General features: G+C 39.8%; 1 protein-coding gene across 1 annotated transcript; it reads right to left on the reverse strand.

The window, feature by feature from the left end:
* Positions 1-846: 846 nt before the first annotated feature.
* Positions 847-17,246, reverse strand: prpf6 (PRP6 pre-mRNA processing factor 6 homolog (S. cerevisiae)). Its single transcript, XM_078255183.1, has 21 exons — positions 17,014-17,246; positions 16,242-16,404; positions 15,952-16,070; positions 15,733-15,811; positions 14,378-14,554; positions 13,671-13,784; positions 13,472-13,566; positions 13,221-13,377; positions 12,804-12,966; positions 10,653-10,771; positions 9,720-9,938; positions 7,501-7,623; positions 7,281-7,402; positions 6,932-7,070; positions 6,706-6,825; positions 5,471-5,647; positions 5,148-5,281; positions 4,778-4,869; positions 2,890-3,004; positions 2,604-2,730; positions 847-2,337 (listed from the first exon to the last, which is right to left on the reverse strand). Exons 1-21 carry the CDS (start codon positions 17,199-17,201, stop codon positions 2,185-2,187), a joined length of 2,895 nt encoding a protein of 964 aa, XP_078111309.1. The 5' UTR covers positions 17,202-17,246; the 3' UTR covers positions 847-2,184.
* Between the last annotated feature and the right edge of the window lie 5,545 nt (positions 17,247-22,791).

A 22,791-nucleotide genomic window follows, 5' to 3' on the forward strand; every position in this document is an offset into this window, starting at 1 on the left:
GCGCCCTCGGGAGTTAGCCCAGACAGACAGTAAAATTAAAAACATGGATGGAACACGTGATGAAGCAAGTCAATGGAGGGAGAATGAGATGTTAGACCTAATTAGTGTATGGGGAGATACTTCAATTCAATCAAAACTAGAAGGATCATACCGTAACCGTAAAAAAAAATAGCAAACGAAATGGAAATCCACACAGACCTCAGTAGTGAATTTGCAGCCATAACCCCGCAAATGTCAACCTCTCTCTTCATTCTTCTCCTCCTCAGCACCTGCTCATTAATGTTACGGCTGCCATTACACAAACATTTTGAAATAAAAGCGAAAATGCTAATTTCCTCCATAACCTCCCTAACTTTAGTGCAACAGCGTGTTGCGTCTGATGTCATTGTTAGTTCTTTTGCGCATGCGGGTCAGTTCGAAACCAAACAGTTCTGATATAGGCCACATTTTAAAAGGTAATATGAACTGCCAAACAAGAAATCGGATCTGAGCAAAAATTCCGAATTAAGCATTAAGACTTGCGCTGTGAGAGTAGTTTTAGATGGGGATGGAGCCCCAGAACTATAGTTTGAGCAACAAAAAAATCTGTCGAATAATGAAACGGTGCTTAATGGTTATAATGTTGAAAAATGTGCATGATGCCATATTCCAAAATGGTTTCAAACAAACCAGTTACAAAGAAAACCCCATACAGAGCAACCAAAATGCTGACCATGCATGGGAACTGCATGGGAGGAATTAGAGTGGGTACAACTCTTGGACTCACTCAGAATTAGATTTGACAGTCAAATCACAACAGGACATTTTATAATAGAACTTGTTTAGGAAAAACAGGACATTTTGCAATTAACTGTTATTTTGTTTATTGGATGCCTGCAAAGTATTTAAACACATTTCAAGCATGCTAAGTAAAAAAGCATATCACTACTAGAACATGAGAAAGCATGTAATAATCCCTGACAAGTTTATATACAATTACTTCACAGACAGTCAAATCCAGACATGAAAATAAAATTCCACAGAAATAAGATGTTCTAATTTTTTTTAACAAACAAGTTTTGACAATAACACCCAATACCGAAAGAGTTCAGTCCAGACATACTGTAAAGGTGGAATCAACATGAGTGTGTTTTGTATATTTCTCTCTCACAGTACCCATTTCATGTTTGTTTTACAATTTTCACAACGACTGAAATTTGAATTTCAACAGTAAAAAGCAGAAACTGTCAAAGGGAAAACAAATCAACATTTATCCTAATTTAGTAGAAATATAAAAGAAAATAACTGATTACCTCTAACTTTTAACCCCCTTTACTATAACACGCCTACATCATTACTGGTGCAACTCACATTATATGTTGCACAGAGATCACCTGTGTGTCCTCTCCCAAACCTGGATGGTACAGTGCTGCTGGGGCATGGTTTTCACACCATTTCAATTCAGCACACAGAACTGGCACACGCAGTTTATGCAGACCTGAACCGATGGCCACATGGACCAACAGCATGGCAAAACAATAGAGGCAAAACCAGCCACATTACCAGAAACACACCATCTCCACCATTAACCGATGGAGGCAACCTCATACTGTGGGGATTCTTCTCTGCTGCAGGCTCTGGGTAAAATGATTGCAGCAAAATACAATTAAATCCCAGAGAACCTGCAGCAGTCTGCAAGCAGACTTGGGAGAAGGTTTACTTTCCAGCAATTGCCAAAACGTAAAACCAAAGCTACGCAGGAGGGGCTTAAAGACAATATTTTGTCCTGGAGTGGCCGATTCAAAGTCCTGAACTCAATCCATCTGAAGACTTGAAAACTACAGTTCAATGACAGTCCCTGTGCTACCTGAAAGACCACAGACCTAGCCACAAAAACCTACTACTGTCGCTACTATTTATTCACTTGAAGACGGTAATCAGTGATTTTGAGTTTTAAATTGGTACTTAGGTTTCACTTTGAGATTAAATTATCATTCTCTGTTGGCAAGTACAGAAACTGTGATTCCATTTCGTAAAATGGTAAACCTGAAAAAGGTAAGGGGGGTATGTTTGATTACTTTGTATCTGCCACAGATGGGCAAGTCCTGGTTGAGAACAATAGTTGAGCATGTCCATAGCCGTTTCCTGCTCAATTGGTGACTGCCAGAGTCCTCCAGGTGTTTTCAGTCCAAATGTTCCCCATTCTCAGAATGTGTTCTTGATCTTGCTGGCTACCTCTGCTAAGATCTCTCCTGTCTTCTTCTGCCAGTTCAGGACGTGTTTGGACTCAGCACACCACAGCTCTCCATGGCGGGGCTCCGCATTCTCACAGCGCTTTCGCACCTCTTCCTGCTGTTCCTGATGGACGCAAACAAGCGAGATTAGATAAAGCACCATTTGTAGTGGTAAATGATACAATGAGAATATTAGCCGCCAAGTGCAGTCATAGCTCTTATTACGTGATAAACTAAGATACATTAACTGAGCTTGCATCTGACTGCAGAATATAATAGTCATTCTATCGTCAAAAGTGAACCATGTGAGCTTGATAGTACTTCCATGTAAACATGACCATTGACCCAGTATTGTACCCAGATAAGGAAAGTCAATAATAAGATCCATACCTCTGTGCCATGCTGCAGCTCAAACTTGTAGAAGAGAGCCCAAGCATCTCCCAGGTCTGGCTCAATCTTTACTGTCCTCAGAAACCACTCTCTGGCTTTGGTGATCTTACGCTCACTCCAGAACAACCTAAAAGGTGTGCACAAGAATGCATTTGAAATGAAATCCATGCCTAACGGTTTGCTGAACACAGTGTTAAACCGCAGAGAAAATATTATATAATAAAGACTTGCATTATAAGCAAAGCTTATTACTGAGAAAAAGAACAGTGAAAAGATGTTGGCATACTTGGCTACAGCGAGCAAGACATGGGGATCATGTTCACACTTCTTCAAAGCATCCACACTCTTAGTCTTCCTCTGGGGCCTTGCCTCCAAAAACACTGCCTCAGCCCACAGGATACCTTGCAGGAAGGAAATGGGAATGGGGTGAAACAGAGAATTTGACATTACTGACACATACATGAAGCAATTGTAATCTGCAACCTAGACAATAGGAATACGGTTGACAACACAAATATTCTCATTCAATTCATAGTTTTGTTCTAGATATTGTTTTGGAATACATTTAAATATACATGAACAGGAATGAGGTACTGTTGTCTTGTGCAACTCATCTTACTGTAACTGAAAGATCACGCGCAATTTTGATTTTAGTGCTGCCGCGATTAGTCGACGGCAATTTTTTTTAGTTGACCTGTCGTTTTACTATTGACCCCCTATTTATGTTTGGTCTCCTGTCTCAAACGGCTCACTGTAATCCCCTGCTGGTTAATCTGCTATCCTCTTTCTTCCCCCTCCCCCTCCCCCTCGCCTTCACTGCTTTGATTTGAAAAATGGCGGAGGCAGATGAGTCCTCCGATTCAAGTCCGAGAATTAGCACTAGACCAAAAGCTTCCAAAGTATGGGAGAGTATTTCAGGCCAACTGGTAAAAGTGGTCTGTACACTCTGTCAAACTTCACTTGCTTGAAGCACGAGCACCTAAAAAGGAAACACACAGGAGTTGTTCAAGATGCGCCCACAGAAAAGGAAAATACAACGTAAGTATATGATCAGTAATGAAACGGCGAGCAAGTCGGTACTGTTTATTAACTCTTGAGAAGTATAATGACGTCTTTGGATGTTAAACAGGCTACTTAGACTTTGGCAGTAATGTTTTAAACCCCGCAATGCTCGCAAGTGTAAATGTGAGAAGCATAGCTGCGTGTCTGCCTGCTTTCAGCGCGATTCATTATTAGGCAGAGCTAAGCGGGGGGAGCTAAGCTAAGCGTAGTAGGCTAGTCCAGACTCATTGGCTGCGTGGTGTGAGCGTGGCGTTTCTGTCCCGTGTCAGTTGCGTTGCTACCGCTAGCCTCGTCTGTACACATGTATGTTTCCCATAAACATAAATATATACTGATTTGATTACAGCAAAGACAACGTCGGCAGTATTGACGGCAAAATAGGCCAAAGAATGCAATATTTGAAGAAGATTTTTTTATTTGGTAACATTTTAGTTATTTATATGGTTTATGGCACAGGTGACATTTTATGTTTTGGCCCTTCAGTTGAGTTCAAAATAAAATGGACACAATGAAATAAGAAACACTTAACACTTTTTTTTTTAAATTAGTTGTTTAGATTAGTCGACTAATCGAAAAATTAGTCGAAAGATTAGTCATTACAAAATTAGTCGTAAGTGGCAGCACTATTTGATTTCTCTCTACAGCTGAGTATGACAGGTGAATAAATGGCAGTCCAGTACATTCTCACTCTCATCTCGTAAAATATGGACACTGTGTCAGGTGCCTTTGTCATTAACGTCTGTATTTTACGAGTTCGGAGTTAGAACTGGTTGGGCAGTCGGGTTTATGTAGAACAGATCAAGTGGTTGTGGCAGATATAATAAAAGAAAGTATATTGAGGTAATATAGAGGTAAACATTAGCTTGACTTTGGCTAGTATAAAAAAAACTTGATTCTGCTGTTAAAGAAATCAGCAAATTCAGAGAAAAACAAGGTTAATATTGAAATAATGACCTAGAACCTAGAGCAGAGAACTAGAGACCTAGAACATGGACTTTTTCAGACTTCTTAGAAATTCATTGCCCTATTAGGTCCTTACAAAACCTGTTGTCATAAAGGACAAAAAATGGGTTAGAAAAGCTCTTCTCCCAAAAGCAGGAATATATTCTCACCTGAATTGGGGCATTCCTGCAGGGCTTTGGCCATCAGTGTGTTGGCGATGTTCTTCAGTCCAGCCCGGAACTCCAGTCTGACCGACTCCAACCTGGTTCACAGAATTACACGTGTGTCAGTTTGATCTCATTTTGACATTGTTCCAAGTTTGTGTTTCTGTGCTGTTTTTAAGTTAAGTTTCTTTAATGAATGTGGTAAAAGGATAAACATATATCAAGACAGGGAAAAGAGAGAAGCCTCTTGAGTACCAAAGTAACAATTTCTAATTGCTCAGCACAAAAAACAAAATTTTAACACAGGTGACACATTTTTATTAAAAGCTCTTTCTCGGGCAGCATTCTGCTTTTGCATTCAAGTGTATTTTCTCACCATAGGTCGGGGCCCTGGGGATTCTTGAGTCGGGCCTTTTCCAGGATTGCTCTGGCTCTGGTCAGCTGTCCCACTCTCTCTTCAAGACGAGACAGCAGCAACCACAGGCCGCTCGAGTGGGGACACTTTTTCAACTATGGGAACAGACCAGTCATTTACCACTTTTTTTTTTTTTTTACCAATCATTAGGGAAACACTCATTTTCTATTCAAAGCACATATGATCAAAAAATGCACTTTAAAAAAAGTGTCCAACGCCATTGCATTGCTTCCCTTGCCTTTGTGGTCATTATAATAACCAAACAAACCCTTGCCTCTCCTCACCCCTTGGTTGTACGCCTCTCTGGCCTTATCCATGTTTTCACACTGCTCTTCTATCTGGCCTCTCATCATCCAAAGTTTGGGGAAGTCCTCGTAGTGTTTCAGGGCCTCGGTGCACAACTCCTGGGCAGCTTCTATGTTCCCCAACACCCACTCCAACTTGACTGACTTCATAAATACCTATAGAGATAACAAACACACATGCGTTTCATCCAGGATATATACACACACATATATATATATATATATATATATATATACACACACATACATATATACATACATATATATATATATATATATATATATATATATATATATATATATATATATATAGATAGACAGTACAGATCCATGAACTCCCCCTTTCAAATTCCACTGGGAACTTATTATACATGGCACAACACAAATATTTTACCATACTTGTATTGTAGCCCCAATTATCAGCTTTCAGATGTATCAAATACCAACTTCCAAGGGCATAGCCTTAATGCTTCAATAACACCAAGCAGTTGTCTTATCTGACAGGACAATCAGTACAGCCAACATTAAAGCAGGATCTCTTAGTCATACCTGTCAGCAAATACAATAGAGATAACTTAAGGGAGTGTAGCCAGGTCACCCGATAGAGAGAGTGATAGTTTAAGAGCACCGCTGACAGCATCTGTCAACCTGAGAGGTGCAGACTGTTTTGAGGTGTAGAAACCTGGCAAGCCTGAACCTGAGAAAGACAGCATTTTTGTAGAAGATATCTCAAGTACAAATCATTATTAAACACTTTAAGCTTCTTTTTTTTTTTTAAGTCTTCAGAGAAGAACAAAAGCCTGATAATAAAGCCACCCCAACATGGGTTGCAGCTCTATTCATATCAACGTTGCATAATGAAAAATAAACTGTCAGTACTGGTACAGAGGGTCACAGAAAGGCTGTTAAGAGTCTCAATCTTCCCCTGTACAATTTAACTGCCAAGAAAACTAGGGAAATGTGTGTTTATTCCATCAACCTTCTAAGGAAAGTACTCTTTTTGGTTGACATCTTTTCAGGCTGTATTCCATTCCAACAAACACAAAATAATACAGCACAAGACTGATATATTAAAACCTTATTGGGGACAATTTTTTTTACTTTTATCCAGCAGATCCAGTAGATTTCTTTTTTTGTAATGGATCCTCATGAAAGTTTGAAATAGGGAAATCTCTCTCTTTTCCACTTTCTCGCTCACACACATACAAACTCACCCTGGCGGTTGGGGCACTGCTACGGGCCTTGGCCAGCAGTCGACGGGCTCTTTCATACTCATTATTCTCAGACTCCAGCTTGACAGCAGCCAGCCAGATCTCTTCACTGTTCGGGTTAGCCTATTGAGGAAAACAAAGTTAAGACACAGGCTTGCATGGATACTATGTGAACAAGTCAAAGTTTGCATAACAACATCATCATCATCATCATCATCATCATTATCACCTGAAAGGCCAGAGCAAGAATACTTCTGGCTGCAGGCACATCCTCAGCCAGCCACTTGGACTTGGCCCCCATCAGCCACAGGACCTCTGCCTTGGGACAGTGAGCCACGGCCCTTTGGAGCAGGGCCTCCAAAGACTCCCTGAGAGATGCAATGAGACATGGAAGAGTGATGGAGGGGGAGGAGCACAGTGGCAGTTGATTAAGCACATGAGCGGTTATGGAGAAAAACAAAATGTTAAAGACAGACTTAATACAGTGATTGATTAAAACATTTACAAACAAAGACGTGAAGTGATAAAGTCAGCATTTGACTACTACTGTTTGTTGTTTTTAAACTAAATCTGGTCACCTGGTGCCGTTATTCTTCTCAAAGTAAGCAGCTCTAAGCCAGACACTTTTTTTACTGGGGAACACCTGCAGAGCATGGGCATAGATGGCCCTGGCACACTCCAGCGCCCCATGGGCCACACACTGAAACACAACAGAAAAGCATCTCAGTTAAGTTAAACGCTGACAGCAAATAAGTTATATCAATGACCCCTCTAGGTGACCGATACATCAGTACTCACACTATCTGCATCCTCCATCCAGGTGTGTTTGCGGTCCTCCTCCTCAATGCCAATCCCTATGACGGCCCTTATCACGGCCTGGCAGGTAGCTACACTGCCTGCTTTGTCGCACTCCTCTGCATCCTGCAGGACAAGAGAACATTTCGGAGGAAAAAGATTGTGGGTGGTATATGGAAGGGGAATGCAAGAGATTTAAGACATAAACTGCTGACCCCAAAAGTATAGTAGTTAACAAATTCAGGAGAATGATGGCGATATCCATGTAGATGGCTTACAGTTTTTAGATAATTATGAGGGAGAGATTCTTGTGGGCAGAAAAAAAAGGGTCCCATACACAAAAGCATTCTTTTAAGAATGTCATTTTTAAGTTCATCTGTTTGTGTTGCGATGTGTGTACTGGCAAATAGCCTTGATAAGCCTACCACAATAACCACATTCTTTGCCACAAGTACAAAAAGCTAGGGTGGAAGGACAAGAAAAGAACTCTATGTGAAATTGGATTGAATGCCTATTATTGCAAAACAATTGTGAACTGCACAACAAAATGTCAGTCACAGTGCTTGCTTGTATTCTGTTGCACCCAGATGAAAAAGCTTGGAGAAGCTTTGCCAAAGTATGTTGGCATGCTATCAAAGCTGACAAATGCGTGACGCAGTCTCTACGCCCTCATACCAAGGTTTAAAGGCACATTTATTCATTTTGACGTTATAATTCAGAAGTGTGCTCAGTGTTTTATGATCTAGATGTAAACATCTCAAATGTTGTTTTATCTGCAGATTATAATTGAAACTATAGGATTAACCCCAGCATTTATAAACATTACTGATGTGTTAGTTACAGAATAAAAAAACAGTATTAACTTAGAATTACTTCTAGTGCAGCTTATTGAAAGACCTTGACAGTGACAATTTGGATCAAAAGCGGTTAAAAAGGTTCTACTTAATCATCATCACTTCTAATATTTTATTTTCTACTTTCTTATTTTCTATTTTACACACACACACACACACACACACACACACACACACATATATATACACATACAATACTGGTCAAAAGGGGGTCATTTAGAAATGTCCATTCCAGACAGAATACCAGCTGAGATCAGTTGCATTGTTTTTTTTAATCAGTTTTCAGATTACATTATGTGTTTACATAACTGCAAAAGGGTCGACTATTACTATAGGTCGATTATTATATATAGACAGAAGTGGCTGAAGAAACTTTGAAAAAAAAAAATTCATGCTTTTTGGTCTAAACGTCATACCCAAATTAAAAGTGGTACAGCTCCCATATACTTTGACACTCTGGGATGTGCCTGGTATCATTGGAAAGGAAACACTCAAGTTTGTGTTACAAGTGTCAGGGTGATTCTAGGCCTTACTGACAGAGTTACAGAGGCTAGAATGGAGGGTTTTTATTTCCATCCAAGTCATACATCTGTAAAATGATTAGAATACACTGCTGTAAACACATCTGACAGGTGACAGACAACACAGGGCATTAGCCACATGTCTCAGCTTACTACAGAAAAAATGAAGCCAAAAGACTCAAAAATGGATTTTATATGATTTTTTTCCTACAGATATGTCTGTACGTTTTTTTTATTTTCATTTGAAAAGTGCAAAGAAAAAATCCAAAAAACTACAAAATACAACACTTCTCAAATACACAAACACACCCACATCAATCACCTTTCCAATGATACCAGGCACACCCCAGAGTGTCAAAGTATATGGGAGCTGTACCACTTTTAATTTGGGTATGACGTTTAGACCATAATGCTAAATGGATTTCAAGCGTTTCTTCAGTGTCTTCTACAGTCGAGAACCCTTTTGCAATTATGTAAGCACATAATGTAATCTGAAAACTGCTGCCCTGATTAAAAAAACAATGCAACTGATCTCAGCTGGTATTCTGTCTGGAATGGAGTGGAATGGAAATGTACGAGGGGACCAGTATAGTAGAAACACCTTATACTGTAATCTAATCTATACAGTACGGTTACTGATTAAATATAGTCTTTGCAGTTTAAAGTAATACTTCTGTCCTCTTTAACCTTAAAGATTTCCTATCCTGAAAGTATACCAATTTCTTATGACCTTGGGAAATGCATTTACTTATTCAGTGGAGGAAGTTTCCCTCTGCCATACACAGCCGCAGGAAACCCACCTCACTCTCTATGATGTCAAAGTAACCACAAAGCTGCAGGAACACACCTGTATCCACTGCTCTCTGTTGATCTCAACGCCGTTGGCACGCAGAGAAGTGATGGCTCTGTCAATGATCTTGTCCACCATCTGAGTGTTGCTGTTGGCCTCCTCCAACTTAGCAGCAGTGATCCAGATGTGGCGATCAGTAGGGATGTTCTCTCGAGCTTTGTTCAGGACACGACGTGCGTTCTCGTATGTCTCTAACCGGGCTAGTGCCAACCACAGCTAGAGAGGACAGACAAATAGTTAGATATATAGGTAGGTGCAATGGTTTATATGTTGTACTGCAATTTGTGGCATCCTGTTAAGCTTAGTTTATGGTAGCCGCGGTATTCCCGGCGCGAGCCATAAAAGGACATCACCACTGCTGTCGTTTCCAGCGCGAAGGCTCCGCAAGCTGTCGCGGCGCGTGGTTGTGCACCTCTGAAGTAACTACGCGCCCACTGCATGCGCTTCACTTTCAGTTCAACAATGGTGACAGAGCTTTCACCATTGCAGCCCCCTCCCTCTGAAACTCCCTACCCATACACATCCGTGACTGTACTGACCTGGACACATTCAAAACACACCTCTTCAGATTAGCTTTCCACATTCAATAGTCTTACATTTCTCACCTGATAGTTACTGGTTTTATTGTTTTTAATTGCTTTTACAAATAAAACGACGATAAATGTTATGTTTCGCGGGAAGTCCGTTTATCATGGATGCGTTTACTTCTGTTGCCAGGCCGCTCTCTTCTTCTTCACAAAGTATTTTGTTTGTACGTCCTCTGGTGTTTCGGAGAATACTGCAACGAACAATGCCTTGAGCATAAACGTCTCCGTGCATGCTCGTAGCGGCCCGCGCACGGTGTTGCGCTCGTGTATACCCAACGCTTTAGTCGTACGTGCGTGGTTCATGTTGGGGGAGGGAGGGAAATTAAACGACAGCTAAGCGTACCTCCACACTTGTAGGGCAACACTCCACAGCTCTGCTAAGCATGATCCTGGCATCCTCTGGCTCCTCCAGCTCCACAGCTGTCTTCCACAGTCGAACTGACTTGGACACATTCTCCAGGGCTACATGGGTAACAATTACACAACCGTTAAGCCAATTCATTGACACTTTGATTCAAAATGATTTACAGTATGCAAGCATGTTGCTCAAGGCAATAAACTGTAACAAAATTCTTTTTTTTAATTCTTGGAGCAAACTTTAATACTAAAAATACACAGACATTAACTACATTTACACTGGCAAGACATCATATACAGTGGCAAAAAGGAAACGGAGACACTTTAGATTTCAGTGAACACACAGGCAATAAAAACAAACGCCAAACTGCATTTCCTGCATTAGTAGTAACAGTCAATAGTGTCTTAGTGGGAGGGCAGAGTGTTGTGTTTGTAATGGAGAAAAGTAGAGCAGAGGCAACTGAACATGTAGAGGCGGCGAGAGCTCCACATCCATCTCTGTCAGTGGGGTATGCTGCTGGGAAATACTGGTGTGTGTGTGTATATATATGTGTGTGTGTGTGTGTGTGTGTGTGTGTGTGTGTGTGTGTGTGTGTACATGCATGCGTGTAAGTGCATTGACACCATGGTTTAAAAAGGGTGCCTGGCCTTGACAAGAAGTCAGAACCACAGCTGTCAAATGTATTCTTTATGAAATCTTTTATGCAATCTTGTGTGTGCAGGGACTGTCTGTGTGGGTGTTTGAAATGGGACAATGGACAGATGGAGACTGGTTTTAAATTCCCCAGAAGAAATTAGTGTCTTCCTTTTGGCAGGGAAATTGTTACATATTCATTCACGTATGTATTGCTGAGAAAGCACACAAAAAGCTTCTCATAGCAACATAACAGCAACTTATCTTTGGACTTCCTTACAATCTGACAATTGATATGACTATCAATTAGGGGTCACGGATCTGATCAGCACAAAAAAAGGTAAAGAACTGTCATAAAACACAGAGAGCGGAGTTCGCTTTCTGGGGAAAACAAATGACATTAACCTCGTTAATGCGTTTCTTGGGAATGTTTTAATCCAAACCACAATCTTTTTCCTAAACTTAAACCTACATTGTGTAATTCTTTTAAGTTGATTCTTAGCAAAAAACCCTTTGTTCTTTCACAAATATGTACTCATTCATGTGTAATTACTTCCACCAACTAATCAAAGTATTCTCGTAAGCGTAGAATCTGACATTCAGAATCATTCAGAATACATACGAGCGACTCGCTCGAATGACGGCAGCCATGTAGCGCCTCCATCTTTAAAATCCATTAGCCAAAGAGATTAAGGGGGAGATTACTCGCCAGGGAAGCGAAAAAGAGAATTAAAACGACAACGCGACCTAAAACTAAAGCAACAAGACCAACGTTAAAATTGGAGTGGCTAGAACAGCTGCGTGTAAACAAATTTCGGGTTCGGCCACCGTAGGAGGAAGGGCTAGAAAATAATATTCAGTTGGTTGTCATATACACAATGTAGCTTTAACTAGTTGTTTTGGTGCCTAAACTTGACTGTCATCGCCGCAATAACGCTCACTTTATGTCGCTCATGCTCAGTCAACTGTTTTTAACAGAAAATTGCGTTGCCTGTATTTACAGCAACCCGCCATAGAGATTTGTCAGTCTACTTTAAGCAACAGCAATTAATCATATGCATTCCGAATCGTGAGTGTTGATCTATACGGACCAACGATACACCACTACTCCGTTACACCACTACTATCAATATACAGTGTATACAGTCAGATTTTGTGTGCACACACACGTGTACCGTATTTTCCGGACTATAAGTCACACTTCTTTTTCATACTTTGGCTGGTCCTGCGACTTATAGTCAGGTGCGACTTATATATCAAAATATATATATTTTAACATGTTTTTAAATGTTATTTCATGCTTGGTCTTGGATTTTGTGAAATAAATTTCTAAATAAATGCAACTCATAGTCCAGTGCGACTTATATGTTTTTTTACCTCTTCATGACGCATTTTTTGACTGATGCGACTTATACTCCGGAGCAACTTATAGTCCGGAAAATACGGTGTGTATATATATATAATATACATATACATACAATTGATATGATCTGGGAGCCTTACCCTTCCTGAGGACTCGTTTCTTGGCCCTGATGTCGGTCTCCAGCTCTGCAGCTCTGATGTAGATGCGGACAGACCCAGGCAGGTGGCGGACAGCTTGGGCTACCACGGCTTTGGCTGTGTCTCCGGGCTGGAGCCTGGCTGCCTCCAGCCACACATCCTCACTCTGGTGGGCAAAGGAAAATGCTTACATCCACAGGTAGGCACGGACCATTTCCCCCACTGCAGCTCAGCTGAATAGTACTATTCAGCTTAGCTGTAATTCAACTAAAAAGCTGGCAAAGCAGATTGAAAGGTCTGCTATCTATCACTGATGTTATAGGTTTAATTTGCTCCTTCCTCCAAACATCAACCGATAAACAGAACAATACATGTAACACAATCTATGGTCTGGATGAGCTAATGACCACCATCCTTTACCTTAGGACACATCTCTGTGCCTTTCATGATCAGGTTCCTGGCCACCTGCAGTTTTCCGGTCACCTCCTCCAGCCTGGCAGAGGCAATCCAGGCAGGCGGGTGATGGGGATTGGTCTCCCTCACAGATTTCAGTAGTAGACGAGCCTTCTTGATGTCACTAGACATGCAAAGCCACATACAAACCATCACACACACAACTTATTAACACAAATACCCCCTAAGAAATTATTCTTTCGCCAGTGTGTCTCTACCTGATGTCTCCTCCATGTGTGGGGATCATGGAGTTGAGATCTGTCAGGTAACCCTTAGGATCCACCACTGTCTGTCCGCTCACCGAGTCAGACACCTGAAGATTGATTAAAGCCAGACACGGTTAAGAGAAAACAATAAATCCTGTGTATCGACAGCACCGATATTATAATAGAACAAAGTAGGATGACCCTTAGTTACCTGGCTGAGTCTCATATCCATAAGTGTGTTCCTGGCCTGACCGATTTTCCTCATGTCCAGCTCTCCTGTCCCTGGTGTCATGCTTCCTGGGTAAGGTGTGTTCAGACCTCCCAGCTAGTGGAGAGAAGAAACAGTGATAATGGAGGCGCATTATACACATTGTTTTGGCTTGGTGAAAAAGATAATGAAAACATAGGCCAAGATCGTATGACACTTTTCTCAGCACTGTAAATGATACCTTTGAAAATTGTAAGTGTGAACGAGACTCTCCTGTGTTGCAGGGCTGAACTACACCAAGTGGTGAAATCATTGTAATAATGTCAAATTCAAAAATGCAATGTGTACATGGCAGAAACGGCCAACTTATCAAACAACAGGCCAACAGTTTACAATTACAAAGTTTTTGCTTTCTTTACAATATTTTAAAAAGATATTGATATTTATTCTTAATCAAAGTTTTGATGAAAAACATTGCCATATTTGCCATACTGTGCAACCCAACTATGCAGGGATTACTATCCACTTAGATTACATGACTGCACGAAAAAACAAGAGCATTTGCAAACTGCATAAATTGCACGTTGTTAACGTTATTTGCTTGTTTCCAGTGAGATATCATGACTCCTGCTGGTGCAGGCTAAAACTACATCATGTGTTTTCATGTGGATGTCTACAGTATGTGGATGTGTGTATGTATGTATACTGACCCCTTGCAGAGGGTCAACAGTGGTGTGGTTCTCTCCAGTCTGCAGGTGTTTGGAGAAGAAGCTGTCGGGGACAGGGGTGAGTTTCTCATAGCGGGGATTTCTCTGGCGCTTATTCCTGGCATCTCCCACCTCAGGGATGCTCAGCCACTCCTCCTCTGACACCTCTGACAATTTCCTCTGAAAAAGGAAAAGCAGAGAGAATAAAGACCGACAAAAGAGAGATGTGAAGCAACTTGGAATGTCAGCAATGTTTTTTTTTCTCTGTGATCATAGGACAGCACACTCATTTTAAAGTTACAGCTGATAAATTTCATTAAAAAAAACAAACGTTGTCATATTTGCTCAAACTGTCAAAAATCACGTTACTCTGCCTCCCCCTGGTGCTCCTCTAATTGACAAGGGTGTCAGTGTTCAGCTTTCCGCTCCCTTTTTGATTCAGCAGAGATTAGGGTTGTGTACCATTCACATTTTTATCGGTAGCGGTACCTATAACGGTACCTTAAATTCAGTTCCGGTACCCAACGGTATCTTATTTTGGTCTGTAATAAAAAAAAATATATTTCAGTTGTACTATTCATCCTATTTCCTTAGAACATTTTATTTATTTAGAACATTTACACTCAAAACTAAATAAACAAAACTAAAACCCCTCCCACTCCCCTCCAAAACCTGTCTCTATATAAATAAAATAACTCAAGTAATTTTTATTCTTGTATTTGTATATTTTTCTATTTTAGCCTGTTTTATTTTCATGACCGTTTTTAATTGTTCTTGTGTTTTATGTAAATCACTTTGAATGGCCTTGTTGCTGAAATGTGCTGTAGAAATAAAGTTGCCTTGCCTTACAACCTCAGCCTGTCAGTCAGTCACCAGGGCATTTAACCACTCGCGAACAGTGTGTGCATAGTTTTGAAAAGTGTAACCACACTTGCAACCACTTCACCGCCGAGACGACGTAGTTTGCGCCGTCCGCACCTCTGATCGTGTGTGTGTCGGACCCCCGCTATCTATAAACTCGCCCTTACTCGCTCTCAGGTACCGAAATTTGGCACAGTTTGATTTAGCGTGAATTAGTCCACGGTAGTACTGACGTAATTCGGTCAGTACCCAAAAAAGTACAGAGTTCGGTACCCAACCCTAGCTAAGATGTGGTTTCTTTGTAATAAAATTATGGCAGCATACTGCTATTGTCCTGTGACAATCTCTAAAATCCTGTTATAGAGATTTTCCCAGTGACAAAATATATGTCCGTATAAGGGTAAGAGACGATGTAAGAAGTGGACAGTATAGGAAAAATCAATGTGATCACAGGTGGGAAAAAAAGACAGTTTGGCGAATCATGTGCAATTTTGTACCTTTAGATCTGAAAACTGCTGCTGGATTTTGGGTCGCTCCATACGGTATTTCTCGATTTCTTCCTTCTCTCTCAACTCCCTGAAAATAAACAGGACAGAATTAAAAATTACACTCACATGCAGTTTCCAGTGCACAGGATGTCAAACATACACTGTAAAACTTGGGAAAGATATGGTGCTCCCTAAAACTCAGGTAGGAAATAGACTAATTTTAGTGACCTTCTTTCTTTGCGTCTTTCGTCCATCCTCTTGTCCAATGCTGCATATATGGCATCTGCTTCTTCATCATCCTTCTCATAGGGACCACTGGAGAACAAGCTACCTGCATATCCATTAAACTACAAGACACAATGCACCATAACGGGGAAAAAAATGACAAAATAAATCATTATATAGGCAGAGTTATAGTCTAGTCAACTTTAACTTTAACCTTGAGTGGATAAATTAAGTCCTTGCAAACAGCCCTATAAACATTGAATAACAGCTAGAGACAGTCCAATCATAAGCACCTCATCGTAGTTTGTGTCGTTCAGATCTTCATCATCATCATCCTGGTTCTTTTTCATTTGGTCCCCAACTGTCCTCTTCCCTGGAGGTGCATGTCGGTCATCCACTGGATCGTTGGCATCACGAGCAGGACCGATATCAGATCGGGTGGTGAAGCCAGTTGCACTAAAGAAAAGCAATTCATTTAAATTGTACACAAATAAAAATAGGTGGACTTGTGATAAGCATGCACTGGGATTTTTAACTTAATACATAACCAGCTTATGGTGGTTGCTTGACAAGTTTATATATGCTTTACGCAATGTTTTGACAATGTTGCTGATTGACTAATTAACGTTAGATCGTAACATATAACGTTAATATAACAGGAGATACCAACAGTTATGTTACCAGCATAGATTTTCAGCAGGCTATGCGAGGTCAGAAATAAACCAATATAAAGTTAATAATTGAGTCCCTGCCACTTTTTACTTTAGTTTATTTGGCATTACGACACGGAGGACATCAAATTAATGCAACCAGTGACATTACCGAGCTGATATCTTCGTTCATTTAACTAGCAGGCTAGCTAGCTAACGTTACAATTGTGTGCCTAAATAGAACTAACGTTAATGCATTAGTGCGCGTTGTTACGATGTCTTTTCACTTTAGCTCACTTGCCAACTTTGGCGTATTATAACGCAAGATAGTTTGCTGATAATGAGCACTCATCATCACCTAGCTTAACAGCTAAGTTAGCTAGTTAGCAAGCAAGCTAGGCATGTTTTAGCTTACCCTCTACCCAGACCGGGGACGTAGCCCAGAGGAGCAGGCATCCCCAGAAACGGCTTCTTCTTTTTCCCCATGAGCGGAGAGGCGAGGGGCATTATCGGGGGCCCACCACCAGCCCCCGCAGCCCCGGTGCCTCCCGCAGATGATTTGGAGACAATTTTAGGTCCTTGTTTTCCTGCAGCGTGGGCCATCGTTATACGCCAACGACGAGGAGGCTAACTGCCGGATAAACAACAGTCGCACTTCCGTTAGTAGCAAACCCTGTCCTTCTCGAAATTCCCGTTGATGTTTGTAACAGCGCCCCCGCAGGACAGGCAGATTTCTCTTTATTTTCACTTCTGTTATGATCGTTGTTGTTGTTAGTTCTAAATTTTTTATGTGAATATTTTAACGTGCCTATTTTTCCACGTCTCACCGTGTAACTGTGTTCTTTAAATTACTTCTTTAGAATATTGATTATGGTTCATACTAATATCAGTTTTCCACGGAAGCCACAGGAGGGCGCCACATCCTGAAAAATAACTATTGTAGGCTTTATAGCTTACTATTTCTAATTAAACTTAGTGTTTTTGCGGTGAAATATTACCCATGAGTTTGAAGTTTATTGCCTGAACTAACTTGATGATGTTTTTGTACTCCCAGCAAATTCAACTTCATTTTGGGGGGCATATTTTGGATTTTTTTCCTGTGATATTTTGTACATTATTCTACTTCATTGTAATAGTCTCACAATTCATCTTATCATTAATGTAAACTTTAAAGGTATATGCAAAAGGCCTGGTAGCCTAATTTAATTCAATTTAGTAATCAACATAATATGATCTTTGAGCATTTTATGAGACTATTTAATTTCCTCCCTTGACAGAGTGTAACAAATGAATCTGTGACCCCAATCATGGCATATATGACACAGCTGGCATTTGTTTAAATAAACAATCAGGCCCTGAAGGTTGCAGGTTGCCCAACTGAAATGAACCATCCCATCCTTCATAATGTCAGGGCTTAACTAGACTCCTGCATTTAAAAATGATCAGTGTAGGCCTACTCCACAGTAAAACCATGTTTATTGAACCCTAACTGAAGCATGCTCTGGCACTCAGTAAGAGTAGTTCATGACATATTGAAGTGGAATTCAGGCCATTGTCTTAAAGAGGACGTTTAGATCGTAGAGTTGATTCAGCATACATTTGAAGTAATTTTAGAGTGATTCTGACAGACACTGTGTTACAGCAATAACTTTGCATTATGAGTGAAAAATATCAATGTTGGAGAATATATTCAAACATGGAGACTACAATAAAAGTGATTACATTCTAACATGACATTTCTGGGTTTCATCCCTTGAGATGAAGTGAGGCCATACATCAATTAGTTTAAATCACGTTTAACTTCACCCATCCACTGTCTGATCTTAGATGCAGGCCTTTACATTTTTCTTCATTTACATTGCCTGGAGGGCAGACATTATTTCACTCCTGGAAGAAGAACGTTATGATGAAAATGGACTGTCAGACACATTAGAAGACATATAGCTCACACAGCCGAGGACCAATTTAAACATGAAGCGCAACTCATGCCTTGATTTCATCTCTAATACGGCCTCTTTTACTTTCTTGTGATTATTTCAATTATCATTTCATTTTAGTTTAATGCTTTTTATAATCACATCTAGAAACTGGCATAATGTGCATCTTAAATTTACAAATGTTTTGTACAATAAGTGAAAGACAATTAACAAAACCACAGATTACATATATGTGTGCTAGGAGTGGGAATCACCAGAGGCCTCACGATACGATATCATCCCGATACTTATGTCACGAAACAATATTATTGCGATTTTAACAAATTGCAATATTCTGCGATATATTACAATGTGTTACCTTTTTTCCAACTTCAAATTTTTCCCAATTTCAAATTATGTCCCCAAATGGAAACATCTGTTTTATCTAAAAGATACATTTATCTGTTGGTTCATCTCACTTCAATTTTGTTGCTGCAAAATGGGATTGTCAAGCAGAAAAACTGACCAACACATATACAGTATAAGAAAAGATCTATACCTGGCGTCTGTGTATCGACACAGTATTGCCACGGAAAATATCGTGATACTATGCTGTATTGATTAGTAATACTGGCCAATTTTAACAATAAGAAAATCCTTTATAGCCTGGTCCAAGCACACATGTTGTCACCTGTTTAATTAGCACAAGAATGGGTTCATTTATCTCTGCTGTGACTAATATATGAGTAGTGACCTCAAGTCACACCCAAACTACTAAAATAGAAGTTCTGATAAATTGTATTTCGGTAACAAAAGTGTGTTTCCATAAGCATGATGACATTCAGCAGGGATCCACCAATCTCCACCACACAAACACACACACACACACACACACACACACACACACACACACACACACACACACACACACACACACACACACACACACACAGATGCACACTTTAAAATCTATAATTGTGGAAGCAGCAGAAGACAACTGCAGGATATGATATCTGTTTGGGGGTCGTGAGTCCTACCAAAAATCTTATCATAATCATTCCCTTTGATGTGCTGCCATAATACATTTGGCAAAGCTTCCTGTTAATGAAGCTGTGAGCTGGAAACAGAATGCAGAATGAAAAAAACTCTAAACATCTTTTTCTAGTTTACCTGCATTATAGACAACTTGGTATCATGACACAGAGGACTAAAAGGAACTGCTGTCAATGTCAAAGAGTTATTTATAGTGTGTGTAACATCTGTTTCGCACTAAAAGTATAGGGTTTTTTTTTTCAAAATAAATGCAAGTGATCTTTATTGATACTGGGTTTGTGACTGACAACCCATTTGAAGATTTTTATTATGCTGAAGGCAAAAAATATTAATAATTTCCTTGTCTAAGAGTAAACCATTAGTGTGGTTTGCTGAAAGACACTCATTTAATGGCTAAGCTTTTTTAACAAAGACTAATCTCTTCGTTCAGATACAATTGCATTTTCAATAAGAGAGTTTCACAAAATAATATGCCTCATTTAGTGAATAAATACTTTAATTTGCGATATGGTGATAAACCTATGCGTGAGAAAATTAGTAATATGTAAATTACACTCTGCTATAAACAAGGCAAATTATAGCTGGCATACTGTGCATAGAATAGTGTGTCTATTTACGTGCAAGTATAAAATAATCTGCATGTTTCTGCATGTTTATCCATTCATGTGTGCCATTTTACGTGGACGCATGACTCCATTTAATCTGTTTATTCAGTGCATATGACACAAGATGGAGAGGAGGACCACTGGACTATCCGTCCTATCTGTCCCAGCAGATGTCCATAGTGTGATGATAATTGTAGATGTACTGTGGTATGTAGGTGGGGCTGCATGGATGCAGCAGAAGCAGTCTAAAGGAAGATACCAAGAATTAAAGATGAAATGGCAAATAACACCATGTTCCATTTATGGTCCACTGATTGACAGAGAGTTGCTGTACGAAGAAAAGAAGCACAGGAGGAGATGTGTGGGGATGACAGGTTTATTGATATACGTGCACTTCTACAAACACACACCTACTCACACAAAGAAACACAGACACATCAATCATAATGCCTGAGCTGCATATTGAGTTAATTTTAGCTCATTATATTCAACAATACAATGTGGGCTCAGGAAGCAAAAAATTGTAAAATAGGACATCATAATTTTTCACTATTACACACACATGCTCAACTAAATTACCGTCTCTTAGTTGAAAGCAGTCTATGTGCACAAAGCGTTATTTGGTACATAGAAGAGTTCTGAGAGGATTAATGGTTTATTTAGCTTATTACTGACTGTGTATTATTCTGAAACAAAGAGTGGTGTCCTTGAGAAAGGACAACAGTAAATTGCTATTAGGGCCTTCCTTTAGGAATGGCCAACCAGAGTCGTTTTGGGCAACAGATGCTCAAATGGAATTCCATTGATCCACTGAGCTTAGTGCAACAACAAAAGCTTTGAATTAGGACAGTCTGGTAATTAGTCTAGGGCAGGATCTGAGGCACTGAACAAAAGAGAAAAAAGATGGCGTGTTGTGAATACTAACACACTGACAAACGTGACATATATACATTGTGGGTTAATCATAATGGAAATGATTCATTAGGCCAAATGCCGTGCAAAATAAAGGACCCCTTCCAATCCTCTCCTTAAGCAGTAATAGGTTCACCTTGAGTCTGAGGGAGAACACTTGCACGGCAGATACTTACAGATGCACATACAACAGCATTAAACTCACAGTGATGAGAAATGCTTGACGTATTCCCCAATCCCAAAGCATACTTACTTTTTACTTGATGTCATCCCCCTGCTGCCATGTTACATTTCCCCCATGTAAGCACTCACTTTACTCAGTGTGGGAGAAGAAAGGATGGCAAGTCACACAATGACACTCACACTGGTTCAGTAAGAGTTTTTCATATTTTCCACATTAAAAGTCTGACAGCTAACATGATCCAAGGTAAAGCTGATTTGTTTCCGCGATGGATGAGCAGACATATGAAATTATTGACTGAAGCTGTTCTCCTGACCTGATCTGTTGTTTCAGCAAGACTGGTATTTAGCTGGGTTATTTAAACACAGTGAATCAGACCATGATGCATTCCCTGTTTTTTCTGACCCTGTCTTTTCTGAGACAAGAGGATGCTGCTTGAGTTTTTTAGACAGGTATGGACAGCAAAACAGAAATTCATTGAGTGAAAGAGACAGAAAGAGAGACAAGAGATGAGTTGGATTTAAAAAGAAGAACGGAGGGACTGAGAGAGAGAGAGAGAGAGAGAGAGAGAGAGAGAGAGAGAGAGAGAGAGAGACACACTGAACAACCCTGCCATTACTCAGAAGTATGAAGCTTGAATAAACCTGGATCTTTTCCAATCAGAATTATCCCTGGAGACTCGACACAAAGAGGTCTTTTTTAATAGAAAAAGATGAAAGTGAATGTGGCACCGTCTTCTTGTCTGCTATTGAATGCCAGAACATCTGTCTTTGTATTGTCTTAATTCAGCCAAGGCACAATATACATTTATGATATTTGTTCACATTTTCAGTGCTTTGCATTCAAAGAATCATTACTTTGTGAAGATAAAAACAGACATTGTGAGGAAGATAATGAAGTGAATGAAGACTGAGAGAGTTGATTATATTATTGAACTGCTGTCATAACAACAGAGAGGATTAAAACAAAAAAGTTGTGTTCCAGTTGTAAAAGGTATATTCAGGTATACAATCTGTGGACTTGTATGTTCAATTCAATTCAGTTCAAGGGGCATTATTGGCATGAAAGTTTCAATAACAATGTTACCAAAGCATCAGACAAAACCCAATAAACAGTTATATGTACATTAACACAATATTAGGATGGCTTTATTTCAATTTATAAATATATACGTATGGCAATTATAAAAACAAAAGTTATTAAGCAATACGAAACAAAATGTATTCATGTATTTAGAAGCAGTAGAACTAGTTGTGTTGCATAAATGGAGACTATTTCTGTTGTACTTAGTGCTTTTAAGTTGTGCTAATGCACCAATTGTGCTTTTTATTAGAAATGATATAGCTTGTGTTTTTGAGATCATTTGGTGCACTTAAAACAATTACATACTACGGTGGCCCTGAAGTGCAAATCACAACAGCAAATAGAAAAGCAAATAGAAAAACGCAACAGCAACTTCAATAAATCATAAAACACAACGGCAAATAGGAAAACACGACAGCAAATAGGAAAACACGACAGCAAAT

Source organism: Sander vitreus, chromosome 7, assembly GCF_031162955.1.
Source record: "Sander vitreus isolate 19-12246 chromosome 7, sanVit1, whole genome shotgun sequence".
NCBI lineage: Eukaryota > Metazoa > Chordata > Actinopteri > Perciformes > Percidae > Sander > Sander vitreus.